The sequence below is a fragment of the Rattus norvegicus genome, chromosome 2, assembly GCF_021556685.1.
Source record: "Rattus norvegicus strain SHRSP/BbbUtx chromosome 2, alternate assembly SHRSP_T2T, whole genome shotgun sequence".
Lineage (NCBI taxonomy): Eukaryota > Metazoa > Chordata > Mammalia > Rodentia > Muridae > Rattus > Rattus norvegicus.
The window spans coordinates 68,060,687-68,082,350 of record NC_141535.1 but is presented as its reverse complement, the minus strand read 5'-3'; the positions used below and the strand labels follow the sequence as shown (position 1 = coordinate 68,082,350).

At 35.2% G+C, this 21,664-nt stretch overlaps 1 protein-coding gene across 1 annotated transcript in view; it reads right to left on the bottom strand.

Moving 5' to 3' along the window:
- The window catches only part of Cdh9 (cadherin 9), a 145,830-nt gene that overhangs the window by 84,647 nt on the left and 39,519 nt on the right, over window positions 1-21,664 (bottom strand). Inside the window, 1 exon segment of the mRNA NM_001168630.2 lies at window positions 1,985-2,249. Within this exon segment, the coding sequence (NP_001162101.1) occupies window positions 1,985-2,209 (225 nt within the window). The 5' untranslated portion in view covers window positions 2,210-2,249.

The window sequence follows — 21,664 nt, the reverse complement described above, 5'->3', positions numbered from 1 at the left end:
ATTAATTAATATACATTGCTTAGGAAAACTTTTAACTTTAAGTTAAAGGACAAATCCTTGAAACAGGCTGCAATAGTTGTAGGATTATAACTATCTCCCGTTCTGTGACCATTTTCCTGCATCTGTGAAATGACAGGGGTGAACCATTTCTGGAAGACCCTGTGACCCAACTGTATGTCCTTTATATACTACCCCTAAAGAAAGAATTGCAAAGCAATTTCAAGTCTTTAGACACAAACACTTGCTTGTTGAACTTGACATGTCCTGATGATACCTATTAACTAGAGTGTGAAAGTGATGTTAAATGAGGGATGTGGAAGGATGACATATGACTAACCTAAAAAGAAATAGGATGCCAGGAGAGAATCAGTGAGTGAACTGGACTGGGCAAGTGTATATGACCCAAGCAGCTATGAAACAGAGCTCTTAGAAACAAGGAAATAATAGGCTTCAGTTAACAGAGACTTTATCTGGAAATGTACATTGGCCCACACAAAATGAAGTAGAACAAGGTTTTGACAATTTCTCAGAATACATGTCCTCCTGGTTTGAACTATGTGAATCTAACTGATTTGCATCGGTTATATTTGTTATTTTCTTTTTTTTTATCTAGTCTAATTGTCTGCTATTGTCTATGAGTCAATTCTTGGATCCTTAATATTAAGTACTGGTATGCCAAGAATGAAGAAAAAAATTAATGTATGTCATCTGAGTGTTTGTCAGACTGTATATAATTTATGATGTTAACCCTCAGGCTAGATTCACACCTTACTATTGTATTTAAGTTATGAATTATTAGAAAAATGAGGAGATATTGGCTAGGAAAAATAAACAGGGAGTAACAAAGGTCAAAAAATTATAGGACCTGCTGAATGAAAACATTAAAAGTGGTGAAAGGTGAAGGAAATAGGCAGTAGACAATAAATCAAATTAAAATCTAGTACAGCAAAAGAGAGTTGTATTTTTCTGCTTATCTCTCCTCCTAAACGCTGATGGGTACTCTCCTTAAAGTCATAAATAATAAAAAATACACATAATACATTGGTTACATAAATATGTAAATATATGTTTGCATGTATATTTTGTCAAGTATAGACATTTATATGCTCAGTTTAAGAGGACAGTATCACTCTCAAGGATGCTATTATTGACATTGTAAGGTAAAACCCTAAAGATAATATTTTTCTTCTTTTTTTTTCTGCTGCATTCTTTCCCTCCATTACAGTCACACAAGACTCTCACTAGGAATATCCTTCCGTATCCCTCATTTAACATCACTTTCACACTCTAGAATCTCACTTCTCTAAGAAGCAAAACATTAAGAACTGGTTTTATTCTCACACAGTTCATGTTACTTTGATTTCTAAAGTAGCTACATTAATAAATCTTAATAAATGTTATTGTATACAATAACTGCATTTTTAATCATGTGACATGAAATATTTATCATGATTTTAAAATTTTAAGGATAATTTATTTTTATATATGTATACATTTTATACTATTATAATTATTAAACATGCAATATTATATATACATAATATAATATACATATGAAATATATGTATATTTCAATAAAATCTAGTCTGTTAACTGTGAATCATGACCTTGTGTAACTATTCACTTTCTTGTTGCTGCTTATTTCTTTTCTTTTCTTTCTTTCTTTCTTTCTTTTATTTATTTATTTATTTATTTATTTATTTATTTATTTATTTTTGGTCAGGCAGAATCTATCCAAGTAAACCTTTAATTTATGAACTGCCTTACCTACCTGGATGATTTCACATTTTGATGTCTATAAAATTTGTTTATATTAGATAATTGAATATTAGATTTCACACGTCTCAATGGAAGAATTTATAGTATGACCTTACCAACAATCAAACTCACCAAATATTTTAGAAAATTACAAGTGGCATAGAGTAGAGATTAGGTATAATGAGTTTTCTTTTAGCTTTTGGATTGCCCAGAGAAAAATTCTTACCTTTCCTACATACTGAGTGTCTGTACCTGTATACTCTTCTAACAAGAAGAACTGATTCCACATCCAGCCACGCTTGGTGCGATGGAGCATTTTACCATCATCTTTCTTCAGATTCACTATCCTTTTCCGTAAGTGAATGTTATCCTTCCCTTGTAATGGGCTGTTGTCAACCATTTGGAAAATCCAAGTCCAGACAATCAGTTGAAGAAAATGGTAAGTCCTCATTATCTTCAATTTCAGTGGTACGAAAATTTCAGTGTCTGTTCTGTAGAATAAAATATAGAAGAGAATGAATACACATTCAACAGGTCAATTTAAGATAACAATATTAAAATCATAAAAAAAACCTGGAAATTCAAACCACTAAAATCCTGCAAATTAAACTTTTAATATAAGTTATGAAATTAATTAATTTGAAGTTATAAGCCTTAATAGTGAGATATATTTAGCTATATGTACATATTAATGAACTAAGATACTTTTTAAAAAGTTGTTTTATTCTCCTTATCTTGCAGTTTTCAAAATGACTTCTCCATCCACCCTCCACTTCAGAAATTGTCTGAATGAAATTAAGGAAATGAGGAAACAACTAGTTTTTCACTAATTCTGAAAGTTATATTCAAACAATTCAAAATAATTGAAAAGTCTTAAATTTATGGCCAAAATCTAGAGGAAAACAAAGTGAGAACACCTTCACAGCATCCTTCAACACACAGACATGGCAAATACGTTTTTATGAAAACTCAGATAAGAGGGATTCTTTAAACTAATGTTATTTTCAATTAGTCAAATGAAATAGTGAAAAGAGTTCAGAGGTAACTTTCAGGAAAGAACAGAATATTAAGATAATATATGTGCAATGGATTTTCATATTTTATAAAAAATTATGTAGTTTATTTATATCTCAAATATTGCCCCTCTCCTGGATCTCCTTGAAGAGCTCTTCACCCCAGCCCCCTTCACCTTTGCCTCTGAGAGGGTGTTCCCCAATACTGGCATCAAACAATCTTCCATGAGTCTGTACAATATTAGGTGCAATATTTCTCACTGATGCCAGATGAGGCAGTCCACTGCTACATCTATGCTCGGTGCCTTAGACCAACCTGTGTATCCTCAGTGATTGGTGCCTTAGTCTTGGGAACTCCCAGGGGACCAGCTTAGTTGACCCTGTTCGTCTTCCTATGGAGTTGCTATCCCCTTCGCCTCCTTCAAACTTTCCTGTACCTTTTCCATAGGGGTGACTGACCAAATTTATGAGTAATACAGAAAGGAATCTAAATTGCCAAAATTAACTCACTATACATGGGAAAGAACATTTTTGGAAGAAAAAGTAAAATATATTACAAATATTTGAAAAAAATCAGTGTACAAATTTCCTCATAAAATATGAACAGAATGATAATAAGATATTAAATAATCTTAGTGAGAATGGCTTTTATTAAAAACAGGAAAAATAATAGTGGTGATAATCTGGTAAATGGAGCCCACTGAATACTGTTAGAAGAATTTTATAAAACATAGAAAAAAATTTCTTTTATGGAAAATAGCATTCATTCTCCTAAACAAATTAAAATATTATAATTAGAGGAAATATTGAAAGAGTTGAAGGAGCTTGCAACCCCATAACAACAACAATGCCAACCAACCAGAGCTTCCAGGGACTAAACCACTAATGAAAGACTATACATGGACTGACCCAGGGCTCCAACTGAATATGTAGCAGAGAATAGCCTTGTTGGGTCACCAGTGGAAGGGAAAGCCCTTGGTCCTGCCAAGGTTGGACCCCCAGTGCAGGGGAATATGGGACAGGGTAGTAAAGGGGGTGGATGGGGGGGAATACCCATATGGGGGAGGGAGAGGGAATGGGGCCTTATGGACAGGGAACTGGGAAAGTGAATAACATTTGAAATATAAAGAAAGAAATATATCTAATAAAAAATAAAAAAAATAAAAAAATTCTATGGTACTCTATATTTTGTTAATTTGTAAAATCCAAATGAGACTCCCGGATCTGTTCTCTGAAGAGTATATAACCAGGAATTAGTGCAGAAACCAGAAAAGTAAAAAGAGCGTGCTGTTGGGTATAGGGACTATGAGGAGAAATCCAAAAGGAAATAATATGGTACAAGTTTTCTGTTAAAAGATTGGGGAAAAGAAAATTGAAGGTTGAGGCTCAAATTGGGAAGCTATAGGGAGAATAACATAGAAGAAATGGCAAGGATAGTAAAATAATAGAAAGAATGTATCAAAAAGACATAATAAATCATACTAGTAACTGTTTACACACACACAAAAAAAAAAAAACCCACAATGCATGTAAGTCTATGCATAAAGGTGCATATATAATTTAAATGAATTTTCTCATCTGGGTTAACGAATCCAGCTGCCAAAAACCACCTTTCATCAAAACAAAACAAAGCAAAACAAAACAAAACAAAAAAAACAAAAAATCTGGACTTTATAACTCATTTATGAGTTATTGATCAGCCTTGTTCAAGAGACTCCCAAAAGACATAGGCTTTCGCTGTTGCCCACCATTGTCTCTTAGAGGTGAAAGATAAGTCTCTCTTCCTAAATGCAACTTGCATCCCAGATGCAGGACAAGGAGACCCATGAGCTGTACCTGATGTGAAATCCTTTCACTGGTGACTAGCTTTCATTGCAGCAGAAAGCACCATGGAAGCTTCAAATGGAGGGAAGTAAGCAAGAGTCCTACTCAAGCTATGGTGCCTGTAACCAACGGTGATGATCAGCATGGTACAAAAACACTACACCTGCCTTTGTACCATGCATACCTTTGGGAGAATATGGCAGAAGGCAAATATTGTCAAAATATATTGTATGAACATTTTTTATATAGAAAGGAGAAATAATATGCCTCCACAGACTTCCTGTAGGCAAGTCTGTAGAGCTAATTTTTTGTGTAATGATTATTTCTGGAAGGCTCAACATTTCGTTAGACGGTATAGGACTTTGGGCTAATTATGAACCATGACAACCCTATGTCACTTTTTAATCAACTTTTTAAAAAGTTGAATGAATTGAAGAAAACAAGGAAACAACTAGTTTTTCACTAATAGTAAAAGCTAGAGTCGAACAACACAAAATAGTTGAAATGTCTTAAATTTAGAACCAAAATCTAGAAGAAAACAAAATGAGAACACCTTCGCAGCATCCTTCTACACACAGATTGGCAAGTATGTTTTTATGAAACTCTGAAATCATGAAAAACAAAAACAAAAACAGATAATAGGGATCCTTTAAGACTAATGTGATTTTCAATAAGACAAATGAAATAGTGAGTAGAGTTCAGAGGTAACTTCTAACAGTATTTAATGGGTCGCATTTACCAGATTATCACTATTATTATTTTTTCTGTTTTTAATAAGAGTCATTTTCACTGGGATGATTTAATACCCTATTATGGTTTTGTTCATATTTTCATGAAAAATTTTGCACACTAAATGTTTTCAAATATTTGTAATATATTTTATTTTTTCCCAAAATGTTAATTGAAGCTTCTTGCCCATGTTTAACCTAGTCACAATAAACCCTATGGCCTCAGTAATGAGAAACATACCTTGGTGGCAATCAGTAGATCTCTACTTGGACTTAAGAATTACTAAATAAGAGGAAAATTATGCCTGTTACTGGAAAACTAGCCCACAACCCCGGGCAAGCAAAGGAAGCAAGAAGAGGTATAAAGGAGGTTCAGACAGAAAAAAGGAACAAGAGAAATTATAGTAGTAAATCATAATACCCAACTGAAATCAAAGAAGTTAAAATATACATATCTAGTAAAACATTACATGGACCATAGAGAATATATACAACCATGTGTTTACTAATCTAGCTTAAGTCCTAACTACCTTCTAAATACTTGTCTGTATACTCACAGCTAAGTGCCCTCACCTCTTATCAAGAAAAACTTTTCTTTGCAACAGATAAATGACCATTAAGGAAGACCATAAACAATCACAATGCAGAGTTGTGGAGCCCAGTCTCAAGTGATAAATCTACAAAACATTCCTTCACACAGAGGTCACGGAACATTGCAGGAGATGGAACGGAAAGATGGTAAAATCCAGAAGGACCAGGGAGTAGTTGTGAGAATGTATTTCCTAAATGTTTCAGAAGCAACAGCCATCTTTCAGCATGAACTGAACAAGGACAGCAATCAACATGCCAAGGAGTGGACTGGACATGGAAAAAGTTTCAAGGATTCAACTAAATGGAAAATATTACAGAAACCTGAACACTTCTGAGTGCAGAGACAATAGTCTTCCTGGGTTAGAGCACATGGATCAGTTATTCAATAACAAATGGTCAGCCCTGAACATATAAATATAATGGACCTTACAGAGCCCAAGCAGATTATATTTGGGAATTTATACATGTATTTACATATATACATACATGCACACACACATTATGCTGATTTACTCCCACTGTGAAAATTTTATTTTGACATTAACTTTGAAGATCAACCTTTCAGGAGAACTTAAAATACTGCTCTTTACTGAAATATGCTTTAAAGGAGATATATATCTTTGATGGAATGTAGACATTTGAGTGGGAAAAATCTAGTATTTAATGTATCAGTATTTAGGCAGTGAAGAATAATGTGCAACTCTGTGACTTAAAATAAATTAACATTTTCTTTTGCTGCACTCAAAGCTGCTGAAGTATTCCAATATAACATTTAGAGAGGAATCTTGTTAACTAGAGATTTTTAAAAAATCATAGAAAACAGATTCCATGAGGAGAGATACATCAGGAAAGTTTGTTATGTCAGTTCAATAAAGGACAATGATGGTGTCTAGAAATATAACTTGAAATGATCAAGGACAACCAAAAATACCTTGTAACAATATGTGTGAACCTTAATCAAAACACACACACACACACACACACACACACACACACACACACACACACGTACAAACACACCCCACTTCTGTTTATCTATGCTTTTAAAATAAAATGGTTATTGATGTAACTTCTATATCTCTACAGCATTGCACATGTCCCTATGAAATTTCTGAACATTTATGAAATTTTCTAAAGTTCCTGAAGATGAAGGTGCACTGAGATTGAGATTCTTGTAGAGTCACAATGAAGCTAGTCCTGTGTATGTATGCTTGTAATCGTGCACACGTGCTTGGGCATTCGTGTGTGTGTGTGTGTGTGTGTGTGTGTGTGTGTGTGTGGGTGGGTGTGGGTGTGGGTGTGGGTGTGGGTGTGTGTGTGTTTTGCATATTTTTCTTTTCCTATATATGAGGCTGTGCCCTTTAGACTATAGATTGTAAAGTTGAAAAGGACGCTTGGGGATTTAGCTACTTTATTTTATAGCTAACCATCACCCTGAGCACGGAATCCCTAATGGAGGAGTTAGTGACAGAACTGAAGAAGCAAAAGGGGTTTGCAACCACATAAGAACAACAACAATATCAACCAACCAATCAGACAACCCAGAGGACCCAGGGACTAAAGCTCCAACCAGTGAGTACACATAGAGGGACCCATGGCTCCAGCTGCATATGTAGCAGTGGATGGCCTTGTCTAGCCTCAATAGGAGGAAAAGCCCTTGGTCCTATGTAGGGGAATGCCAGGGCACTGGGATGAGAGTGGGTGGGTGGGAGTGGGAGCGTCATCACGGAAGTAGGGGAAGATGGAAGTGGATGGGAGAGAAGGGAAAGGGGATAACATTTGAAATGAAAATGCATAAAATATCCAATAAACAAAAAATTTTTTAAAGTTCATTTAAGGATTAGAAGGATGCTTTCACTCCTTCTTAAAAAGGGAACAAAAATATCCATAGGAGCGAATAGGGAAGCAAAGTTTAGAGCAGAGACTGATGGAACACCCATTCAGAGTCTGCCCCACATGTGGCCTATATGTATAGAGCCACCAAAACTAGATAAGATTGATGAAGCTAAGAAGTTCATGCCGACAGGAAGCAGAGATAGATCACTCCTGAGAGACAGCCAGAACATGTCAAATACAGAGGAGAATGTCAGCAGCAAACGACTGAACTGAAAATGGGACCCCTGTTGAAGGAATTAGAGAAAGAAATTAGAGAAAGAGCTGAAGGGGCTTGAGACCCCATATGAACAACAATGCCAACCAACCAGAGCTTCCAGGACTAAGCCACTACCCAAAGAATATACATGGACTGACCCTAGGCTCCAACTGCATAAGTAGCAATGAATAGCCTAGTAAGTGCACCAGTGGAGGGGGAAGCCCCTGGTCCTGCCAAGGCTGAACCCCCAGTGAACGGGATTGTTGAGGGTAGGGTGGTAATTGGTGGAGGATGGGGAGGGGAACACCCATATAGAAGGGGACAGGGAGCGGTTAGGGGGCTGATGGACAACAAATCGTGAAAGGGAATAACATTCGAAATGTAAATCAAAAACACCCAAATTAATAAAAGTGGAAAAAAAATAATGTGACAGTCTGGCTTGAATGTTTGATCCACGCTCAAATCCCTATGTTAGTAACCTATTGCCAGCTAATATTAATTATTAGATGATTAAGCTAGAGAACAAAGTCACTCATGGCTAAATTACCTCTTTATAAGAACATAGCAGGAATTATGTTCTCTTTAGCTATTTTATGTATGGAACTATATGGAAGTTAGACACTTGTCACTCTGCACCTTTAAGATGATGACTTGATCTTGGATACACCAGTACCCAGAATTTTCAGAAATAAGAGTTTGCTGCTAACCTGATCTTTGAATGTTAAGTTAAACAAAGCCAGAATTAATGAGGACAAAGTAAAATCAACCCATGTAGTTAAAGCCTTGATGTGAAATTTGCCCAATTCTTAGTTTTACCTATATTAAAACTGTGGTCTGGACAAATATTATTTGGGTTCATTCATTGACATTTTATTTGGATTTCTCTATCATATACTTTTAAAATCTAAAGTATTCGCTTGAGCCATAAAACATTTCATCTTGTATACTTTTTTCTATTATACTGTACATTTATGACTTTTCTCATGCTTAAACATAGTATTTATTATTTCATCCATTCAGTATTCTGCATGATGGCCTCCTTCTCTAAGATATAACATAATTTGTGTGAATGATGTGAGAAATGTGTGCATCCTTATGTCCTGTACAGAATTTGGTGGGCACTTTCTTAATTGTGTAAAACTCTCTGCTTGATGGATTAATGCTAATACTTTCGCTGTTTACTTAAAAGCACGAATCACCTATTGAATGCTTATGACTCACCCATAAACAACACAAGAGGCAAATGTAAACATTGACCATAGAAGCTTTATTGATTTTGAGAGCAGTCAGAGATTATTTTTGTTTTCGTAACATCAGTCATAAAATTTGTTATGTTCTCACTGACATTCACAGAAGTTTGCATAAAGTGAGATTAAATGTTAACAGCAAATATGGCTGCTATAAATTATAGAACATTTCTTATGAACTTTGCCACTGTCTGATTTAATGCCTTTACTTTAGTCAACCTTTTTTTTGTGTGTATTTGTTTCACATTTAGGAAACATTACTGTAAACCTCCTGTGGCCAATTTAACACCTGCACACTCTTTGGATCTGAGATAAAAGTGCACAGTTTAAAAGGTTTTCTGCTACATTTGATTTTAAAGTTAGCAATCTCTTGTCCCATGGGGTTTATTAAAATTTCTTCACATCCTTTATTTATTCAATAGCAACAAGCTGATTACTAAATTTTCTATGCCTAATTATCTCTATCAGCCCTAACTGCTCTGCATTTTGATCACAATTTTGTTGATAAATAACTAGCATCAAATGCATTATAAAGTACAGCATTTTAAATTTGGGTGAACTTTGATTTTGTAATCAGGCAATTCACCTGAATCTTATTAGTTTAAAAACTGAATATTGTTCTATCATTATTTCCTTATTTCTTTAATTATATTTAAATTCCAGTCTCTTTAAGAGTCAAGAAAAAAATATGCTTTGCTGAAATTACATTGAATATTTACCAGTTAAATACCTAGCTAAAATGAAATGTATTTCTGGCCCTATATATTTACATATTATATAATGTTAATCTAAATAAAGTGTTAAAGCTTACTTTATTTTTAATCATGTGGATAAGTGTATCTGCCTATGAGTATGTGTACATTTGAGTGTTGTTTTCCCTTCAGTCTAGAAGAGGGCAATAGAACCCATGGCACTGGAATTTGAAAGCAACTGTAATCCGTCCAATATGTGTGCTAGGAAGTAAACTCTGGTCCTCCACAAGATCAGGATGCATTCTTAGCAATTGGACACTCCACCCTGTCTCTTCAAGGAGACAATATAAGACTTTTTCTTGTGAATTTTTCACAATAAACAATGTACCTATGGCATGGTGTGTGTGTGTGTGGTTGAATTTGCTAGTATCATTATATAATTTCAAATCAGCTAAGTAATTTTAGAAACATTAAAATATTAGTCTATAAAAATAAACTTTTCAATTTGGTTTGTTTTTTAGATATTCAAGATAGGATTACCTTCTTGTAACCCTGGATGTTGTAGAAATAACTGTAAAAATTAGGCTAGCCTTAAACTCCAGAGTACTGAGATTAAAGCCACGCTGAAATTAACGCCATGTGCCACCACGCCAAGCCAACAGAGGTTTGGTTTAACTTGATGCCCAAGGACACGTTCTCCACTGCCTGGATGGCCAAAAACAAGAGAAGGGATAACCTAGACACATATGGTAGAAGCAAACATGACTGACAAAAGCAAAAAAGAAAAAAAAAAAACATAAAGTGATTTCTAATGATATTCTGCTATATTCATAAAGCAGTTCCTTGTCATAATCATAGTTCCTCCAGTAGCAGATGAGAGTATTTACAAAATCCCAGTGCCAGATACTATGCAAAGTCCAAACTAAAGTTTCCATCTGGAAGTTTCCATTGGAGATCAGTAAATCCCTCTAAAAAGGGGAGGAAGAACTATAAAAGTCAGGTGTTGAGGGCACCAGGAGAATATTTTCCACTGAATCAACTAAGCAAAACTCACATAGGCTAACAAAGACTAAAGTGACAATGATGGGGCCTGCATGGGTTTATAGCAGGTTAAGTGAGTATTTGTTAAGGCTTCTAGCTAGGTATTTTTGTCTAACTCTTAACAATAGGATAGGGTGTGTCTCTTACTCTTTTGCCTGCTCTAGAGGCTCTTTTCCTCCTATTGGGCTGCCTTGTCCAACTTCAATCTGAAGGTTTTTGCATTGTCTTACTGTATCTTGTTTTTGTGTGGTGTGGCTGCCATCTTTTAGAGACCTGCTCTTTTCTGAGCAGGAAACAGGTGGAGGGGATCTCAGGGAGAGGGGAGGTGGGGCAGGGTGGGGTGGTATTAGAGGATTTGAAGGAAGGAAATTATGGTCGGGGTGTAAATGAAACATCTATTTTAAACAAAAAAGGGCAAATACAATAAAAATAGAAATATTTTTAAAAATGAAACTTTGTGTTATAGACACACATTTTCCCATTGACATTTCAGATTTCTGCAGCGATGATGCAAAAATATTTCTCATATGCCTGACTTTTCTGTTGCTATAAAAAACATTATAACTAAGGCGACATATAAAAGAATTTAACTTGCGGTTCACCATTCATAGTTAGAAGATATGATGCTCATTGCCAGAAGAATGACATTCATACTGTATCTTAATCACAAGGCAGAGAGAGATGACAGTGACAGACTGTGGTTTTTGCTTTGTTCTGTTTTGGTTTTGGTTTGGGTTTTAATGTAAAGCCTGACTCCAGTGACATAATTTCTTCCTATAAGACCATCCATCCTAATCCTTCTAAAAAGTTCTATCAATTGAAGCTCAAATATTGAAATACATGAAATTTTAACAGTTATTCTCATTCAAAATACCACATCATTATATATCAGTTTGTTGTGCTTTCAAATACTCATATGCATGATGATATATATCTGACCTCTGTAATCCTTCCACAGTTCTCATGTGTTTTTATACATTGTACAAACATGAGTAAGAGCTGTGTTAGATAAGGATTTCTCTTAGAAGAACACATTGTATTGGTATATGAAAACAAAAATGATAAAATTAAAATTTTATAAGATGCATGTTTAAATGAACTACTTCCAAGATCTCTTCATGTTTCTCACATATGATTTTACTTGTGTTTGTTTTTAAGTATTTGTTTACTATTTTGTCTTAGTCTCAATATTTTAAAAACATTTACATCATATATTGATACGTTTTTCTCTAAAGCATGTGTCCAGGCTACTTTTATATTTTAAAAATATTTTAACAAGAAAAATAGCTCATTTGTCAAAGATCAACTGACCATAGGTGTGTGGCGTCATTTCTATGTCTTCAATTCTGTTACACTGATCTATCTGCCTGTCTCTGTACTAATACCATACAATTTTAATGACTATTGCTCTGTAATACAGCTTGAAGTCAGGGATGGTGATTCCCCCAGAAGTTCTTTTATTGTTGAGTATAGTTTTCGCTATCCTGGGTTTTTTGTTATTCTAAATGAATTTGCAAATTGCTCTTTCTATCTCTATAAAGAATTGAGTAGGAATTTTGATGGGGATTGCATTGAATCTGTAGATTGCTTTTAACAAAATGGCCATTTAAAGATCCATCTATATGGGGCTGGAGAGATGGCTCAGTGGTTAAGAGCACTGACTGCTCTTCCAGAGGTCCTGATTTCAATTCCCAGCAACCACATGGTGGCTCACAATCATCTGTAAAGAGATCCGATGCCCTCTTCTGGTGTGTCTGAAGACAGCTACAGTGTACTTACATATGATAAATGAATATATCTTTAGAAAAAAGATCCATCTATATTAATCCTGTCAATCCATGAACATGGAAGATCTTTCCATCTTCTGCTATCTTCCTCAATTTCTTTCTTCAGAGACTTGAAGTTCTTGTCATACAGATCTTTTACTTGCTTGGCTAAAGTCACACCAAGTTATTTTATGTTATTTGGGAGTATTGTGAAGGATGTCATTTCCCTAATTTCTTTCTTAGCCTGTTCATCCTTTGAGTAGAGGAAGGCTACTGATTTGTTTAAGTTAATTTTATACCGTGACACATTGCTGAAGTTGTTTATCAGGTTAAGTAGTTCTCTGGTGGAACTTTTGGGGTTGCCTAAGTACTTTATCGTATCATCTGCAAATAGTAATATTTTGATTTCTTCCCTTCCAATTTATATCCCTTTGACTTCCTTTCGCTGTCTGATTGCTCTGAGTAGGACTTCAAGTATTATATTGAATAAGTAGGGAGAGAGTGGGCAGCCTTGTCTAGTCCCCTGATTTTAGTGGGATTGCTTCAAGTTTCTCTCCCTTTAGTGTGATGTTAGCTACTGCTTTGCTGTATATGGCTTTTACTATGTTTAGATATGGGCCTTGAATTCCTGATCTTTCCAGACTTTTATCATGAAGGGGTATTGAATTTTGTCAAATGCTTTCTCAGCATCTAATGAAATGATCATGTGGTTCTTATCTTTGAGTTTGTATATATAGTGAATTACATTGATGGATTTTCATATATTAAACCATCCCTGCATCCCTGGGATGAAGTCTTAACAAGAAAAATAAATGAAAGAAGTATAATCATCCAGTACTTTATGCAGTATGAGAGTTGTCACCATCAAATCTCCTTTTGCAAAATTAGGTTAGATATTTCTTAGAAACCTGGAGACTTAAAGTAGTATTTAAACTAGATTTAGAATAGAAGAGAAACAATGAATCCACTTTGCCAATTCCATATGAAAGTAGTAACAATAATATTATTTACTTAGAAATATCAGGAAGCAAACAGAATATGACTAGCAGATGATGTAGCTATTAAACAGCTAATGTCAGAGAATGAAGGGAATCAGCACTACCTACAAAAATGGACATGGATAAAGAGAATAAATTATTATTAGTGTCTTCTTATTTGCAAAGTTCCCATTCCTCTCTTATTAAAGAACATGCAAAAAGTTATTCTTATATTTTCCCTTGAATGACATCCAGAACACCAAAAGCTAAATGCACCCTCTGCTATAAATATATCATGTGTTGTTCACCAAGTCATTATAATATTAATTTTGCATATTACTGTAATATAAGAGGTTAACACAGATGAGGCTTAAAGGAACCCTTGTGGTAGCACATATATTTCAATATGCAGATATCTATTATAAATGCCTAATTTCACTTCATGCCAGAGACAGATCTACACTTGATAGGGGAACACATGTCCAACATTTTTCAATCATGAAAACACATGAATACAGGCATACATTACTAGCTTGAAAACAAATAACAGTTTTGCCATCACAAGTACATGACAAGGTGTGTGTATGGGGGGTGGTTGTTTGTATTTACTGTACTTTTGTCAAAAAAAACCCAAAATATCCATCCCAAAATGGAAATGGATTTCCATGAACCTTGACTTTAATAAAATCATGAGATAACAACCTCCATCTTGACTAGAGAATTTGATAGAGGAAAGGTGTTCTTTTAAACAAATGGTCCTAGAACTATAGTATACCCATACACAATCTTTCAATAAACATAAAACCACCAAAAAGCTGCTCAAAATGTACTAATTTAGAAATGTAAAGTTCAAACACTCATAATTTTTCAAAGCAGACGAGGAGACTATCTCAATGATTTTGATTTTGACAGAGTTTAGAAGGAAATCACAGCAGATGATATCCATGTGAATGATTATAAGAAGTGATCTATTAAAACAGAAAACTTCTCTAAGAGAATTACCTGATGATTCACAGAATGAAGGAAACTATTGGTTAAAAAGTATCTGATCAAAATACCTAAGTAAAATGCTGAAACCAACAAAATTCAAGAGTTACAGTGAAATTTGCCTTTCAAAATATAAAATATAGATGGCAAATACAGATTTAAAACATCCTAAAAGGACTAGCAAATAATAAATTTCACATAAACATAAACTACTCAGTAGAAAACTTTTAAAAATCTAAAATTTCTAGTGCTTGGATGACGCACAACTGCAGGGATTCTCCTTCACTGCTATTGCCCTACTCACTACAGAGAAATCATTTACAATGTTTAAAGGAGATAAAAAATATCATTTATAGCATAGTAATTCTGTTTCTAGTTAAGGACACAGTGGTTGAAAGTATTTTTCCCAAGAAAATGCAGTCTATTTTACTTGATGTTTATTCATAATAATAATTTTAAGTGCTCATTGATTTTATTCCATATGTGTGGGTAGTGCTTGTATGTCTGAGTATGGCTGTATGCACCACATGCATAGAGAAGCTCATGATGACCAGAAGAGGACATTAGCCTATGGATCTAGAATTACAGAAAGTTGTGAATGAGCTGATGTGGATTTTAGAAAGTGAATTTGGAGCTTCTGCAGAACAGGGAACACCTTTAAATATGGAGGCATCCGTCCAGATCCTAAAGGCCTTTTACAAAATGAATAGATACAAAATTTTCCAAATACTCATGGAGGAGATTATAACTTAATGATACAAATGAAAGTGGGTTTTAAGAGTCTAAAAGCCTTGAATAAATATAAAGTGAAAGTTCTAAAGAATTGATTTTATAATGAGAAATCTTTGCATGTAATTACTCAGATTCTACAGTGTTCCTAACTAGGTACATTCACGAAGCTCCATAATTTCAAGACTCCTGTAGTTCCTGAGAAGGGGAAAAGAGACAGGGTGGTAAGTCACAGCTCAGGCTCTACTTACTGACACTATTCACTGAAATAATACGATGGAGCAAACCACTTTCTCTTTTTGCAACCTATTACATTTTACACAAGGAGTTTCAGGACTGAGCCTTAATACATTCAAATTAAAAGAGAAAAAAAAACTTCCAGAGTTGAGGTCTAGAAGTGTAGCACATAGAGTACTCAGTCTAAAGAAAGGACTGATCTCTGACCCAAGCAATGAAGGATCACAGTGATGAGAGCGGAGAGGGATAAAGAAACTCATGCATCTTTGAAAGTGAGTGTTGCTTCTGACTGTAATTGGTAAACAACTGCACACACACTCTGTACTCTACTGAATAAAGACATCCCCAGAGGGGTTGGGCTGACAAAATTCATCATCAGATTTCTGTATCCTGGAATTAAACAGCAAACTAAATTGGTTAAAGATCTTTAGGTTTGTATCTTTTTATCTTGATGAAACTCAAAAAAAGAAATAATAAATCCAAGGTTAACACATGAGGTTCCAAAACAAGTTTAAATTTACTTACTGCATTAGAGATCATATAATTAGTCATTTTAAAATGTAGAAGTGTGTATATCTGCATATTTCTAGCCATAAATATGCATATTCTTTGATTTGTCAAAGAGATATCCTAAAGGAGTATTAACAGTTACTAATGAACTAACTTGTAACACAGAACTTACATTTGAATAAATGCCATAATTGAATAAAATAACCCAGTATTGTTGGAGAAAAATTACCAGTTCTAGGACTAAGTAAGAAAAATTCACAGGATGAATTTTAACACCTTATATTCCTGTATGATAAAACAGTATTTAACACACACACACACACACACACACACACACACACACACACACACAAAAGAAGCAAAAGCTACTGTGATATTCTGAGTATGAAAGATATATAAGCTGAATAATTCCTAATTGCCAAAGCCAAGCATCTTTCACAACATAAAGGGTAATATTGTTTTATGATATAACAAGTAACACAATATTTTATACTTGTAAAGTTACAGTTATAAACATGAGTGATTGATTCAATTGATAATTATGGAAAGAGGTGTCAACAAAAGTATATATACCAAATAATTTATGTTTATATTTTGCCACTATGGGGAAGAAACTGTATTCAAACTTTGTAACAATGGGGCAGAGTACTTTCCTCCTACAAGAAATGAAAAGAATGTTGTGTGAGAGGCATAATCCTATTCTGTAATATCACAAACAACACCACAATGAGACCCTGAGATCAATATCCATGATGTGAAAGCATGTACACTTCAAATAGTGTGAAGAAATGCATTTTTCCCTTTGTAATGTTTCTCACATCAGCTTATAAGCAGCACAGCCTGCTTCCAAGTAACATGATACAAATTGGGATGAAGAAGCACCCACTACCACTATCAGACCAGACCTCCTCAAAACTGCCACGGTCTTTATTAATAAGGAATGCACAAGAAACTTTCTGAGCCAAGAAGAACTTTATGAGACATGACTAACATGTAATAGCCTGGAAAAAAATCTTACATAAGAATTATACTAGATATCAACCATACAAGCACTAATGCACCAGGTTCTTTATAGTAACTTTCTATATTATTTCATGAAGTGTATGGAATGTATTCGTTTATTACAACCACTAGTAATATGAAAATTGGGTGAAATGTTCTAGAAAACTATGATTTAAATTCTCATTTTTTATAAAATTGAATCTATATTAAAATTTATCCTAATCTAGGAAAATAAATTGAGTTAAATCTTACAATATTAAATTATGTGCAGACAAAGGTTTGTTATTTTCAGTATTATTATATGATAAAGAACTTCTCAATTATGGTGACATTTTAGCAAAATGATGGGTGAACTCACCAAACTTCAAATGGTACCAGCGTTCCCAAGAAGAAGACCACGCAAACAGAAGTCTGTGGTTGGAGGCTGGGGGAAGTGGGTCTTATTGCGGGTGGGTTGGGGGGATGATTTGAAGTAAACCAGATGTAACTAAAGGTAGGTGAACAGGGACAAAAGAGAGAAGGCAAAATGCTAAAGGATTCTGGAGTTTTTGAACTTACAGTAAGTTCTCCCTTTTGTGATTCCCTCAGTTGCTTTTTCTGTTGCTGTAATTAAGTTTCCTGACAAAAGCAACTTAGGAAAGAAGGACTTGTTTTAGATCACAGTTCATATTTTAGTCTACCACTGCGAGAAAGTTAAGGCATCAGGAACTTAAAGGAGCTGGACACATTGTATCCATAACTAGAAAACAGAATACAGTGAATGAACATGCTCAGGTTACTTTCTTCTTTCCCTACAATTCGGTATCCTTATCCAATAGATAGATTCACTATCTGTGTCAGGAACTTCTTAGCTCTATTAACCAAATCAATACCAATACACATACCCAGAGCCTATATTATAAACTAGATAATAACTCACAGTAATAACCTACTCCTAGCTTACCTCAAATGTATCTCCTGGGTGATTCTATGCCATGCCCTTGAGCATTAACACCAATCACCTCAAGGTTAAACAAAACCAGATGGAGGCTATGTCCCATTGATACATTTAATAATTAGTTGTGAAACATAGGAATATAACTGCAATCATACTTTCAATAATCATATAATACCAGTAGAGCGGAGGTTGAGGAAACAAAAGAATTAATGTTTGAAAGGAGTTTATACAGTTTATAGCATTTAGTTAGTGACAAATAATTACAGATAAAATATTCACACAATTTAGTTTAAAAAAAATCACTAATGAGGACAATAGTCAATGATGTTAAGGAGGTAAAAGAATGAGTATACTGCTTGACATAAATCATATCCTTATTATCTATTTGAATGATTTAGGGAAAATAATAGAATCTATGTGGTTTTACTTCAGTATAATTTATCAAAGTACATGAAAGTCCCTAAAGCTGGTATTTTACCAAGGAACTAAAATTTCATAGAACTTTTATGAAATTAAACACTGGATAAATAGGCTTAGTTAAAACATGTTTATTAATCCTGTGGCACAGCATCGACATACTTTTTGAAATAAAAATACCCTTAATTAAAAACCTTTTCAGATATTTCACTAGAATATTATGTCTGTTTTCTTGAAGCATTCTATTAAGATGAGTGAAAACCTGGAAATAATTGGCAGTAGTATTAAGGGAAAAGAGTTAGACAAGGTGGCTGGAGTGTTTGCTCCAGTCCAATCATATCTGGTTGCTGTAGATTCCCTGGTAGCAATCAGGGCTGGGGTTGGAGATGAGACTGAGAACAAAAGGGGTGGATGGGAGGAGTAATCTGTTGGCGACAGATAGCAGCAGGACTAGGGTACAGAATGGAAGGGAAAAGTAAAATAAACCTTATGAGGGAAAGATGAGTAACCCATGCTAATCCTTTGGAAAAGAATATTTTAGTAAACCATTAAAGATGGGTTTTCTTTTGGCAAATGAAAGTGAAATACCTGCTTTGTAGGCATTTTTTTCTAGATGTCTGAGGCAATTTACATTTTAACCAAATTATCTGTAGCCGTCATTCAGAAACAAACTGCGCCTCATCTCTGAAGAAAACATTAGCATTAGAAGTCATTTACTAAATGATATTTCATCTACCGAGCAAATGAAAGAGGAACTTACATTTGTGTGTCAAAGTTTTAATCAGCAGAGAAAAGCTATAAATGTATTTTTTTTCAGCCTGTGGTTTCATGTCAGATTTCAGCGTCAGAAATGAACATCAGAGTCTGTCAGCTGCATGTTAATGAATCCACCACATGAGTCACTCTCTGGTAACTGCTTCTCACCGAACACTCACAAGTCAGAAAATGGCGGGTGACACCCACATGCCAAGTGTTAGAATCTTCAGGGAATAGACCAGGAATAGTTGGAGAAGAGCTATCCTAGGACGGGTGCTGTGATGGAAAAACACTAGTCTGCATAGTTAAGAATGAAAGAAAGCGTTAGAGAAAGAAACAGAAGGTTCTTTGGGTTCATCCAGAGGAGCTCAGTCCCAATTAGGGAATGATTTTCTCCCACTGGGAACAGAAAGCACCTGCAGAGGGTTGCAGCTCTTGCTTTTTAAAAGCCTCAGAAAAGTTAAGTGAGAGGGAGAGAGAGAGCGAGGGGAAGGAGACAGCACAATCACATATGCTTTTTTAGGGAGAGATAGACAACAAAAGAAAAATAAGACAAATAACAACAAAGAAACTCCAGAGATTTCAGTAGCACATTCAGCACAGAATATGTGAGTTAGTAGATTTATAATAGATACCATACATGGGAGTGTAAAATCCTCTCTCATCTCAACCACTGTGGTAACAAGAAGCCATTTTACTTGTTTTTTATTGTATGTACGTATGTACTTATTTATCTGTCTGTCTGTCTACCTGCCTCTGTGCAACTCTGCCTTGTCTGATATTCACTAAACATGTGCAGCATAATTGCCAAAAACTTATAGAGAAAAGCCATTTTCCAGGACTTTTGCTAGCATGATGGTGTTTCTTCTATGCACAGTACTATCTGAGAACAGAGGGAAAGTTCAAAGCACCTCTCTCCAAGTCTTGCCTTGCAGAAGACCTTACTAGAGAAGAGAAGATCTGATTTAGCAGAACTGAATTATTTTAATATTTACTTTAAAAGATATTGCTTTTTTAGCTGCAAATAGATTTTTAAATATGATATATGATCATTATGAATTCTCTTCCTATGCCACCCAATTCCTTCCCACCTCCATCTCATCTGGAGCCACACAATTTTGTCTACCTTTACAAAACAAACAAGTATTAACAATATAAGACAGATACAAAAAGTTGAACCAAAGTAAACAAATTGATACAAGTTCTCAGTGTGATGGGAATTGGGCCTGAGCCATAGCAAACAGTGAGACTCTTGGAAGCTCCTGGGTAGAGACAAACTCTAGTACTTTCTTAAAAGTATAGAAAAAAAAGAGGGCCTCACTGGTTTCTTCCAATTGTTGGTTTGACTTTTCCTGGATTTATTTGAGGGATTTATTCCTACCCTGCTTCAGGGCCTCAGTCTTCAGAAAGTTCATTTTAGGGTCTACAGCACTGTTGAAACATTCAGGGCTTGATGTAGAAGGATAGTTGGGCTCTGGTTTTGACAGCTTGCTCTGTCTGCTGGCTTCAGAGATCCACAGAGAAACATTAGGGGGAGAAAGAGGAAGGTAGGGAGGGAAGAAAAAAAGGAAGGAGGGAAGGGGAGAGAGTCGGAGAAAGCCAGAGAGACAGAAACAGACAGAGAGACAAAGACAGACAAAAATCCCAAATTGGAGATCTCCATTTGGCACCTAGGATCCAGAGGGTTTAGGGACACCAGACATCAACAAAGTAGGGCTCACAGGAGCTCATAAAGGCTGAAGCAGCATCCAAGAAACTACATATCTGACCTACGTCCTATGTATGTATGTTATGATTCTTAACCTACAGTTTTTGTGAGACTCCTAAGCATGGAAGTGGATCCTTCCCTGACTCTTTTGTCTGCTCTAGGGACTCTTCCTCTTATAGAGTTGTCTTACCCAGCCTTGATACAGGGGTTCATGCTTAGTCTTACTGCATTTTGTTTAACCATGCTCAGTTGATATCTCCAGGTGCAGGTGGAGGGAGATGTTCTTTTCTGAAGGGAAATGTACTTGTGCCTTAGGGGGAGGAGGAAGATATGATGACAAGGGACTAAGAAAAGGGTGGAGGGATTGGAAAGGGTGGAGCTGTCATGAGTATGTATTGAAAACAAAATCTAAATTGAGAAATAAAAAGAAAAAAGGTGTTGCAGTCCAAGACTCACCAATGGAAAGCTCATTGACATCCTTTTCCAGTGTAGCTAGGCTGAAACCCACCTCTACTTACACATCCACTGTCTAGGGGTACACAAAACCCTCGTGCTGCAAGATAAACCTTACAAACAGCAAGGAAAGTTTCATACCACAAACATTCTGCTCCTACGGAAAGATGTCCATACAGAAATGGAAAGGATGAAAAGA